This window comes from Cervus elaphus, chromosome 33 (assembly GCF_910594005.1).
Source record: "Cervus elaphus chromosome 33, mCerEla1.1, whole genome shotgun sequence".
In the NCBI taxonomy this organism is placed as follows: Eukaryota; Metazoa; Chordata; class Mammalia; order Artiodactyla; family Cervidae; genus Cervus; species Cervus elaphus.
Window position 1 is genome coordinate 2466260 of NC_057847.1, and position 12454 is coordinate 2478713.

Sequence of the window (12454 nt, forward strand, 5' to 3'; positions counted from 1 at the left end):
GCTTTTCCAGCTAACCAACCAGAGCACCAATCACTACATTCCTCATCAGGAGAAATTAGCTAGACCTGCAAACACTTCTCAATCAAGCCCTAACAGTCAGGGAGCACAGTGTCCTTAAGAATTAGCAGTGACAGCAGCAAAAGAGAAATTCCCAGGTTACAGAAAACATGGGGCCCAGTCCCACTGGGAGGACTGTCATTACCATGCCGAACAGCAGGGCCAGAGTCTCAAAATCAATCCACTCCACCACATGGGTCAGGCTGGGTCTCTGCAATCAAACAACAAATTAACCAATTAGTCCTGGGTATCATCCTCCTGGTGATAAGCTGTAAACATGTGCACTTTACAGAAAACCCACTAAAGGCCAGAGTCGAAAATCACAAAAATCACACCATCCACTTGCCTTTGAAATCCTATTACATCATTACTGAAAAACAGTCATGACCCAAAGCATCGTAACATCAAAACTATGCACTTCTCAATGGGAAAGGCAGACTTCTTAAGCCCTGTCCCTGTCCCTAAGGGAAGGTAGGATCATGGGGAACTGGGAGCCCAGACTGGGAAGTGAGGACACTTGGAGAGCCTGGTTGTTGGAAAAGGACTGCACAGTGGTCCAGAGAGTTTCCTGCAGCACAAGCCATGTGCCACATCAATTATTTCCAAAATTAAATAACTACTACTACACTACTCCTTAACAATTAATAAAAACAACAGAGGTTTATGTGTAAGTTTTAGGATTCTGGAACATTTTACCCTTAATTTTGTTTATACCAACTCTAGCCATAAAAAAGAAAAAGAAAAAACAATAAATAACTAACTTAACAAAGTCTCACATATTATTTTTACTCTTTGGTTGACTGACTGGCCTTTAGAAACATTTTTCAGAACACTCTCTGAAATTCTACAGAGTTCTTTCTCAATCCCAAGTTCCATGTGTGGCCACCTTGGTCAGTTCAGCACTGCTCCTCAAACATCCCCAGGCTTTCATCTCCAGAGTATTTTGCCTCTCTTGCTTCTCTACATTCATTCCAATGTCCCTGCAGGGTGAAACACGCTCAGACCCTGAGGGGATAGTATCACCTCCCAGACATGCACTTCCAGGGACCTCCTGATGTCTGTCCCCAACCTCACTGTGTCCCACCTCTCTGCTCCAGCCAGGATGGCCTCCCCTGGTCTTCAAGGACTGAACATATGGCTGGCTCTAACATTGCTCAGCTGCATGGCCTGAATGAATACTTGACCATCATGAGCCTTTCCTCAGCTAGGATGGAGAATAACACCACTGGGGTGTATGTCATAAAGTCAAATGTTAATTGCTCATCAATGCTATAAAGTTCATTAGTTCATGCCTTTAACAGGAAATGTGAAATAGTATATTAAAAACTAACCAGCTAACATCTAACTATTGGACTGTCTTTGAAGCTGACATTCTATCAAATGCTAAGCCTTTGACTCAAAATGTTACAACTTACATCACCAATCACAGCCAGTGCTGCTAAAGCTGAAAGAGACCCCAACATGGCTGCTAGTGTTCTGTGAACAATCTGGAAAGAAGCATAGAACATTACTTTACTCTAACCCACAGGATTTTAGAACACACAGAAACCTGTATTGGTCTAAGTATCTGTGAAGATTGGCCATTCTATACCATACCTATTGAAAGTGAAAGTGAAAGTTGCTCAGTTGTGTCTGACTCTTTGAGAGCCCATGGACTACACAATCCATGGAATTCTCCAGGCCAGAATAGTGGAGTGGTAGCCATGCCCTTCTCCAGGGGATTTTGCCAACCCAGAGATCAAACCCAGGTCTCCCACTGATTCTTCCAATGCAAGAACATGGTGTATCTCTTCATCTGTCCATGTTCTTTGATTTCTTTTATCAGTGTCTTATAGCTTTTTGCATACAGGTCTTTTGTCTCTTTAAGTAGGTTCATTCTTAGATATTTTATACTATTTGTTGTGGTGGTGAGTGGGATTGTTTCCTTAATTTCTCTTTTTTATTTTTTCATTGTTAGTGTATTAGAATGCAAGGGGTTTCTGTGTATTAATTTTGTGATTATAAAATCACCTCAACAAAAACCTTGGGCTCTACGTCTCAAGCAGCCTGCCCTTAAACAATACCACTGGAGGAAGTAATATGTTCTCTGTGGCCCCTTGAGGAGGAAACTGCTCAGAAACTTGCTCCTGGACCCTCCAGACTCTGCCTGACCACAGAGTGTGTGTGTGGTCAAAGGAACCCTGAAATAATAATGATATTGATTGGGGTGATTGGGAGGGGGGCGGGCAGCACAGAAAGAATTGCCCCAGAATAAAAGAGACATGAGACAGAGCAACTAAACCCATGGATGGACCTTGTTGGACAACTAGGGGCTCAAGCTGCTAAAGCCAGCATTCCTCACAGACAGATCAGACAGCCTCAGGGAATTTCAGGAATTTTCCTGGCCACTCCCCGCTCAGATCACCTCCTTGAAGCTCCAGGGCACTTTTCACACTTTGAGAAGACACACCCCTTCAACCTTCACCTCCTGATCCTCCAGGCTGAACCCAGTGGAGTCAAAAGCCCCATCTGTGTGTTGCTGTAAATCTGGTTTCAATGAAAACAGCAAAGGACCTTCCCCGTCAGGCAGTGTCTGAACCTCTTTTCACGCTATTAAAGGTATAGCCACACTTAAAATGTCCCAGAAACACTGAATCGATGGGACATGAAATCACTGGGCTCATTAGCTGAGTTGATAAACGTAACAGATAATAATCCTTCCCCACACATAGCCCAAGGTCTCCAAGGTCCTCATCGTGCACACAATACTATGAAGCAGATAGGGGGTATTTTAACATGCCCATTTTACAGAAGACCCTGATTCTCAGAAAGTTTCAACACTTGTCCCTTCAGGGGCACTCTGTGTGAGCAGAAAATCGAGCGTAAGAAAATCATGTGCACATTCAGTTTTCTCAATAAACTTTTTCTAGTGCCTGGCAAAACTCATATTGCATATGACAACTGCCTAGATTCAGCAAATATTGCAGTACAGAGCAATTTTCTACCTAGAATGAGGGAAATGTTACTTTTTAGGAAAGACATCATTTCAATTCGATTAAAATGCAAGACTGAGCCCATGCCTAGCACCCAACATGTTAAAATACACTTACCTGTGGGCACAGATAAACCCAGGAGAGCAGACATGCAAGTTACCTCAAATATAATTAGCACGTAGACCCCAGCGAGGATGACCGCAGCAATGGTCACTTGTGCTTCAACACTTGCGCGGAGGTACTGATGAGTCATCAGAAGAGGAACAATCTGGGTCTGCTGGAGGGAGGCTCGGACGCTGATGGAAACAGGCTCTCTGAAGAATGAAGCAAATATCTTACCACTGGTAAAGGAAACAGACCTGACATCAACCATTAGCACTTGCTCCCTCAGCTTTCTTCCCAACACCAGTCGCCCACGGCTATAACCAGAGCCTGAACCAATCGCAGAGTGCCTAACCTGCCAGATGAGGGGCCCTGAGCACAGGCGAGCTGCGAGAATACATGCACAGCCTCCCCATAGCCAGGCCCTCTGAAATAGCTCCTCAGCCTCCATCAGGCACCACCTGCCTCACCACAGTGCCACCAGCCCAGCAATGAACAGGGGCAAAGATGTTCACAGTGGTTCAAACCATTTAATTTTCCATCTTCCTCCTCACCACACATCTGATTGCTTTGTGCACATGCTAAGTCACTTCAGTTGTGTCTGACTCTGCAACCCTATGGACTGTAGCCAGCCAGGCCTCTATGTCCATGGGATTCTCCAGGCAAGAATACTGGAGTGGGTTGCCATGCCCTCCTCCAGGGGATCTTCCCAACCCAGAGGTCGAACCTGTGTCTCTTATGACTCTGGTATTGGCAGGTGGATTCTTTACCACTAGTACCACTTGGGAAGCCCATGCTAACAAATAGCAAATCCAATGATTCTCACATGCGAGAAATTTGAAAAAGGGTCATGTGCAACCTGAGAACAGGTAGTCAGCTTGTCACTAATGGTGGGAAAACCCCAGGAACAAGAAGTATGCAGATCAACAGTATATGGCCTGGTGAAAATAAAGACTCTAAAATTTCATAACTGCTCTGAGCTGAATTGTGTCCCCTCAAAACTCATATCTGGACATGCTAGTTCTCCATACTTCAGGATGTGACTCTATTTGGAGATAAGGTCTTCACAAAGGTGATTAAGTGAAAAACAGTGACACCAACATGACTGGTGTCCTTGTAAGGAAAGGCATTTGGGGCACAGAGATGCAGAGGGATGGCCACTGGGGACATGGGGGGAAGACAGCATCTACACACCAAGGAGAAGGACCTCAGGAGGGGCAGGCCCTGCTGACAACTTGAGGAAATAGCTGTCTACTGTTTCAGCCACCTGTCTGTGGTATTTATTATAGCAGGCCTAGCAAACTTATATAGTAACCAAAAGTACAGACTTAACATGGAGTGGCATTACAGAAAAAAGAATTCTAAGATATACTAGAATTCCCAATTACATAGCTTCATGATATTAATGAATTTAAAGTATCAGCTGTAAAACATAGTTTGCTTCAAAATGGGTTCTGCAATCTTACTTCCTGACACCTGTGGTTTTGACACCCACCACAGACTCATGATCACTGGCTACACAAGAGAAGCAACTCCAAGCCCATAACTTGCCTAGCTATTTATAACTGGAGTTCCAAGGGTCATACTTCTCTAGGGAACATGTCCCAGAGGAGCTTCCCTGAGACTTCAGTCACCAAGACCTACCTGCTAAGAACCTCAAATGTCCTGCTCACCACCACGTGCTCACTTCTGCTTGGGTTTAAAAATATCGTCCAGTTATGAGTGACCTGTAAAAGTTGAAGCATGAAATCCTGGTAAGGCTTTGAATCTGGGCCATCAGCTGGGGTCCAGCAGTTCTCAGGGCAGGTGCTTGTCTAGGATAAGAAAAGGAGAAGAGCACAAATGCTTTTCACACAGGGATGTTAGAGACAGCCAGGTGATGTGCAGCTGGAACATCCGTGATTTGGAGGGCTGTGTTTAAGAAAAAGAATATGAAAATACAAACACAAAATTCATGTACAAAGACACAGAAATACAGAAGTAAATATAACCTATTAAGAGAAAAGGAAATCACTGCACGTTACTGGAGACACAGTCTTCTGAACCCACTGAGGCAACTGACCAGAAAGACTGCTTTCTGTTTGCAAACTGGAGGCAGAAACTCTCCACACCCAGGTCCCAGAAGCCTGTGGGAGGGGGGCCTGAGGATGAGCTTCCATTTTCACAGGCCAAGGTGCCCTTGTCAAGGGCAGAGGAGTGGAAAAGCCAGATGAAAGGGGCCAGATGTGTGCAGAGGTGGAGGTGCTGGTGGGGCAGAGGGAGGCCTGGCTGTGGCTGCTAGGGAAACTTCAGTGGGAGGACAGAAGTCTTGCCACCCACAAATCATAAGGAAAATCAAAAACAGGAACTCTGAAGTTGGTCAAAGCCTGAATTTAAAACTTTCATGTTTGGAAAGAGTGTATCAGAAAAAAAAAAAAAAAACCCTTCAGTAAAAATCTCCTGTGTTGTGTTTCTGGAGCAGGCAAGCTCAATACAGACCCAAGGGTAGGCAACTATTAATGTGTCAGCAGGCTACAAAAGGTCATGCCCTCCTCCACACAAGGTCACAGAGGGAACCATCAGCAGATTAACTGTGCCCACCTCATCTTTACTGAGGAAGCCTTGCCAGCGAACTATGCAATGCATACAGGGAAGACAAGTTTATGTCCTAAGACCATGGCCAGAGCAACCAGTTTAGAATATCAGTGCTGCATCAGCCATTGTCCATGAAACCGCAGCCTTCTTCACAATGAGACTTTGGCTGTGGGGACACTGCTCTGTATGGCAGAAGAATATGTGACAGGTGCTGTCCCCACCATTACTGCAGTTATACTCCATTTTGGATGACACAACCTCGTATACCAGCAGCGTTTCCTTCTATTAGTTATAACAGGGAAAATCTGTGAACTAGGGATATGACTTCATATGGAAGTCATCATGGAAATCCAGGGGAGTCCCTGAGACCAGGATTTGAGGGACAAGAGAGAGAAACTAGGCCTTGTCTAGGCTCTGGGACATAGTGGCCGGGACTGCTGGCTCTCCTAACCTTTGCAGGATGTGAACTTAAAGTCCTTGCCTTAGATGATGAGCACAAGGTCATATTGGTACAGAAGGAGAAGCCTGGGGAAAGCAGACACAGTCTTAGCTAAGAGTCCACAAACTCAAGCGAAACATGGTGTTGAACTATCTTCTGTACCATGAGGTAAGGGTCAGGTTTAACTGCACTTCCAAATATATGTGTCCCTGAATTGCCCCAAAAAAACACTATAAATTGAAAAAAAGAAACCTCAAAAGTTGACTTTACTGAAATGGTGAGAGTTTTATAACCGCCTTAGAGAAAAGAGAATTTCCATGACAAAGTAAAAGATAACGTTAGGCTTGCCTAATAATGGTGTCATTACTCTAGGGCTCCCATCAAATCCATTCAAGAAGAAATTCAAGTTCTTTTCAAATAACTTTTAAGTGTAACCTGCTGTGGCCGCCGCCGCCTGGAGCCTGCAGTGTTAGCCTGGGTCACCTCCACCACCACGTGCTCTTCTCTCCCGAGACGACTTGGGCCACTGGCCACCAAGGCCCCTGCCAGGTCCACCTGGAGCAGCATGGAATCTGCACGGCTGCTGAGGTTCACAGCTGGGGGAGCGTCAAGGTAAACTACAGAACAAGAAGGAGCGGCCTGGATTGCCGCCCCCGGCCCCCACCCCCCCAGGGAACACCCATCTCAGAAGGTACACAAGGAAAGGAGCGTCCAGGCCCTCCCCTCCACCTGCCCCTGACTGCTCCTACTTCTTCAGCCCCTCACTCCAGACACATGCAATTGGTTTTGCTTTCTTTCATTGTGTTTTGAATCATCTGCTTTAACATCTAGCTGGTGTCTCGCATCCTACAATCATCTCTGCTACCACTCTTGGCAGCCAGAATAAAACACCTGTCCCAGTTCCTGGACTCATGGTGAGGAGCAGACAGGATGGCTTCCTGAATGAACAGATGAACTAACCCACAGCCATGCCCAAATCCTAAGGTGGCTGGTGGGAAATCACAGGGAGAACTGAACAAGAAATCCGAAATTGGCTAAACCAGTGAAGTCCTTTGCAGTGAGAGGAGGGAAATCCCTGCAAAGCTTGTGAAGGACTCTGAGTCAGGGAAGTTATAGGGAAAAGAGGCTCCTTCCTCTCAAAATGTAACCCTCATGCACTTACGTCCCCACCACAACCTGGCCCCTTTATTCCTACATCCTGCACTGGTGTGCTGCACAGACGTAAGGTCTGTGCTCTCAGGCTTCCTCCCTCTGTGCCAGCAGCCTCTCAGCTCTGCTGCAAGGCCTGGGGCCCACACCATGGATTCTAAACAGCAGCTAGCCCAGCTATTTTGCTCCAGAAGAGAAAGCTGCTGTAGGTGCAAAAACATGAATCTCAAAATGATCTATGTTTTGTGTGAGGTCTCAAAAGTCTTAGCAGCAGCTCACTGATTGCAGGACGATTCAGTGACCAACCCCTTTACTCTCCCTCAAAACCCTTAAAGAAACAGGTTGTTTATGGAGTTGACTTGGGAGAAGGCAGAACTTCACTGTTGCCAGAGTGTTTACAGGATTTGAACAGACTGTTGGGGAGTGCCAGTGAATAGTTAGCCCTTTTTAAAATATATGCACTGGGTTGTTTTATATATATATATATATATTTATTTTAAAACAAACAAAAAAAAGTATTAAAATATCCTGATAAATAAAGTGTTTTTCACTCTCTGACATAAATCACAGCAGGATCCACTATGACCCACCTTCCAGAGTAATGGAAATAAAAGCAAAAATAAACAAATAGGACCTAATTAAAATTAATAGCTTTTGCACAACGAAGGAAACTATAAGCAAGGTGAAAAGACAGCCCTCAGATTGGGAGAAAATAATAGCAAATGAAGCAACTGACAAAGAATTAATCTCAAAAATATACAAGCAGTTCATGCAGCTCAGTTGCAGAAAAATAAATGACCCAATCAAAAAATGGGCCAAAGAACTAAACAGACATTTCTCCAAAGAAGACATACAGATGGCTAAAAAACACATGAAAAGATGCTCAACATCACTCATTATCAGAGAAATGCAAATCAAAACCACAATGAGGTACCATCTCGCGCCAGTCAGGATGGCTGCTATCCAAAAGTCTACAAGCAATAAATGCTGGAGAGGGTGTGGAGAAAAGGGAACCCTCTTACACTGTTGGTGGGAATGCAAACTAGTACAGCCACTATGGAGAACAGTGTGGAGATTCCTTAAAAACTGGAAATAGAACTGCCATATGACCCAGCAATTCCGCTCCTGGGCATACACACTGAGGAAACCAGAATTGAAAAAGACACGTGTACCCCAGTGTTCATCGCAGCACTGTTTATAATAGCCAGGGCATGGAAGCAACCTAGATGCCCATCAGCAGATGAATGGATAAGGAAGCTGTGGTACATATACACAATGGAATATTACTCAGCCATTAAAAAGAATGCATTGGAATCAGTTCTAATGAGATGGATAAAACTGGAGCCCATTATACAGAGTGAAGAAAGTCAGAAAGAAAAACACCAACACAGTATACTAACGCATATATATGGAATTTAGAAAGATAGTAACGATGACCCTATACGCAAGACAGCAAAAGAGACACAGATGTAAAGGACACACTGTTGGACTCTGGGAGAAGGCGAGGGTGGGATGATCTGAGAGAATAGCATTGAAACATGTATACTATCATATGTGAAATAGCTCGCCAGTCCAGGTTCAATGCATGAGACAGGGAGAGCTCAGGGCCGGTGCCCTGGGATGACCCTAAGGGATGGGATGGGGAGGGAGGTGGGACGGGGGTCAGGATGGGGGACACATGTACACCCATGGCTGATTCATGTCAAGGTATGGCAGAAACTACTACAATATTGTAAAGTAATTAGCCTCTAATTAAAATAAATAATTTTTTTTAAAAAGAAAGTGTTTTTATCAGCACTGTTTTCTATATTAGAGCTAATGGGCAGCCAGCTCTTGGCTAGAAAGCATCTACCCACAACTATGCTGGTACCTGGCTTCCAAAAAGGACAAAGGCAAACAGAAGTCACACATGAGGCAGGATATAATAGGGAAAGGCCCAAAGAGACCCTGGTGATTCTGCCACACTGAAATCATTCCTGTCTTGGTCTCTCCCCAAGGCAGACACATGATATGCATGGAGTGGAAAAAGATATTTCAGCACAGAATAAACGTTAGAGACCTTGCAGAAACCCAGGAGATGGATCAGCACCCTCGAAGGCTAATATCAGAAAAGCAGAGGCTTCTTCTTCTAATAATGTAATGAATGTTTATGGGGCTTCCCTGGTAGCTCAGCTGGTAAAGGATCTGCCTGCAATGCAGGAGACCTCAGTTCAGTTCCTGGGTGGGGAAGATCCCCTGGAGGAGGGCATGGCAACCTACTCCAGTATCCTTGCCTGGAGAATCCCCATGAACAGGGATGCCTGGTGGGGTACAATCTCTGAGGTTGCAAAGAGTCAGACTGAGTGACTAATCAGAGTACAGCACATTGCAAGCAAAGAGCACAGAGAACGGAACAAGGCCTCCGTCCTTGCGGGGGTGTCACGCCCTAGCAGGAAGAGTAAAACACGCTGTAATCAACCACCACTCAAATGGAGTGCACACAAAATCCAAGGGACATTGGACCACATGTGCCTCTGCCCTCCCTTCCCTCTGTCTTTCCAGATGCCCACATTGTGCCTGGAAGTCAAAGCCCACTGCAGTGTTCTGGTGTCAGCAGTGACTTATGGATCCCAGCAACTTGGACCTGTGGTCAAGCCCACCCTGCAGGCAGCTTTGATCCTTGCCTTCCAGCCATGCTGAAAGGTCTGCTCTGCTAAGGTCATATCTTGCCTTTGCCTCAGAGGCCTCCCCCAAACCTAGAGAACCCCACTATCTTCTGAGATCTTGCTCAAGCTCTCCTCTCCTTAAACCCTTCCTTGTCATCCACAGCTTGAGAGGATCCTCACTCCTTCCTGTGTTCTCTGTAGATCAGGCTTACTCTGTTAAAGAGCTCACTCACAACATACTATGGTGTGTTTTAGATTTTTCTCCCCCCGGTCTAGCTCCTCAAGCGAAGAAACCACATGCTATTCATTTCTCTACTTCTCTGGAGACCAACATGATTCTCACCATATTTTATGTCCCCAAAAAATCTTGATCTAACTAATAATATTTGTTTACAGTGTCATCCTTCAAGTCCTTTGAACCTATATTAGAGTCCCAGCCAGACCAGGTCATGGAACAAAGAAGACAAAGAAATCATCTTCTTCTTCTGTTGTACCCAACCATGGGCTTCTTGCTTTTCCCATTGCTCAAATCCATGACTCAAATTTAAGCCGTCTGTCGAGCTTGACTCAACCCAGCCCCACTGTGCGCACCAGGGCACTCTCCTGGGTGTTCCCGGCTCACGGTCTCCACACTGCTCTTCTAACAAACATGGCCATCCACTCTGCTCTGGTGCTCTCAGCACAGAGAACTATGTCCTGAAGGCCCACGCATGACGGGAAGAAAGACACACGAGCAAAGTACTAGGCTGCCGGCAGCGTGCCGCGGCAGTGCCCGGAACAAACCCACAAGGTTCACCTCAACTGCGGAGTCTCTCAGGCTTCTCCTTCAGTTTGCTTCAGAGCTTATCTAACGCTGGGCTCAGAAGCCCTGGCCAGAACCTCCTCCTTGACCAAACTTGAGTCAGGATCCTCTGAGCCCTCTTCTCGACTAGGCCTTGACCTTGGCCTGGTGAGCCACGGAATAGGGATGTTAACATCTTCTAGACTCTTCTTCTTCCATGAACTCCAGCAAGTTCTCACAGGGACAGTGAGTGGAATAGGAAGACCCCTGAGAAAGCTTGAATTTGCTAGGGAAGCACATCAAATCTGGAGCCCAAGAGTACAACAGAACCCTAAGAGCTGCGGGCAGGTAAGATGAGAAAGCAGCCCTACCCCTGAAGGATTGGTAGGAACAGTGCAGGGCCTGGCAGGCAGATGAAAGAAGGCTGAGAAATTCCAGGTGTCTGGGGCGTTGACGGTTACCATGGCAACCATAGACCACAACACAGCCAACATTTAACTGGATTTACATAACTCCCCCTGGCCCATAGACCTTCAAACTTAAAACTTCATTTCTGTGCTATGGACTGAATGTCCATGTCCTCCTCCAAGGGATCTTCCTGACCCACGGATGGAATCCAGGTCTCTGCATCTCCTGCATCGACAGGCAGATTCTTTACCACTGAGGCACCTGGGGAGCCTGGGTCTCTAAAGAAATAACTGAAAGCAAATGAGGTCATAAGTTGAGGCCCAGATTTGATAGTATCTGTGTTCTTGTAAGAAGAGACACCAGAGAGTTCTCACTCTTTATACACACACACACACACACACAGGAGACATAGCGAGAAGGTGGCCATCTGAAAGCCAGAAAAAGAGTGCTCACTAGAAACCAAATCAGCCCATCCTGACCTTGGATGTCCAGCCTCTAGAACTGTGAGAAATAAATGTCTGTTGCTCAAGTCATCCAGGTTGTGGTATTCTGTTGTAGCAGCTGAGACCTATAAAAGGGCAAGAGATTCCAGAGGATAAGAAACCAAGCAATCATCAAACTCAGATGACACTGCCGAGGAAAGAACCAATGAACTTAAAGCTAGGTAAAGAGAAACCATTCAAGCTAAAACATAAGAGGGCAGGGGCTGGGGTGGGGTTGAGGGGACAGAAGGAGCATCCAACAGCCACAGAAAGCCGGGCCTTAACTGAAATACACTGCTTGCTGTCACCTTTCCATGGGGAACCTCTCCACCACCCACCCACTGCAGTCTCACTAAAGCCCCCTCCCTTATGTTCTGAAGCCTCATCTTTCAACAAACATCCTGCAGGAACAAAACGCACATGGGGAGTAATCATGATTGCTTATGCTGTGACCTTGGGCAACCATCATAATAGTTCTCAGGTCTTTTCACTTTGTGACTCAACCTCGGGTGACTGTCCATCTCAAAAAAGGTTCAGATACAGTAGCTTTCCAGCGGTGACACAGCCAGCAACTGCCAGAGCTTTCCTTGATCTGGATACAGGCTAAATAAAATCTGAAACAATCAGAAACATTTAATGACAGATTTGTGGTGTGAGAGCAATAGGATTTAAGTAACTTTGATAAGAGCTGAAAATAGGGTTATGATAATTGTGCTGCTTGATGTATCCAAAATTTACCTGCTTACTCTGAATAGCTTTTCTGAGATATTAAAAGATAAAATTATGAACCATTAAACTATTTTTTTTTTGCTACAATTGGCCTTGATTACTGATATTTGACAGTT

The 12454-nt window shown here is 45.5% G+C and overlaps 1 protein-coding gene across 2 annotated transcripts in view; it reads right to left on the reverse strand.

Moving 5' to 3' along the window:
* OCA2 (OCA2 melanosomal transmembrane protein) overlaps nucleotides 1-12454 on the reverse strand; it is a 256559-nt gene that overhangs the window by 151493 nt on the left and 92612 nt on the right. For both annotated transcript variants that reach the window (XM_043894730.1, XM_043894728.1), the window contains exons 6-11: nucleotides 12151-12223; nucleotides 6580-6740; nucleotides 4776-4858; nucleotides 3190-3343; nucleotides 1473-1544; nucleotides 203-268 (exon numbers count right to left, since the gene is read on the reverse strand). In XM_043894730.1, the coding sequence (XP_043750665.1) occupies nucleotides 203-268; nucleotides 1473-1544; nucleotides 3190-3343; nucleotides 4776-4858; nucleotides 6580-6740; nucleotides 12151-12223 (609 nt within the window). The remainder of the gene's footprint in view (nucleotides 1-202; nucleotides 269-1472; nucleotides 1545-3189; nucleotides 3344-4775; nucleotides 4859-6579; nucleotides 6741-12150; nucleotides 12224-12454) is intronic.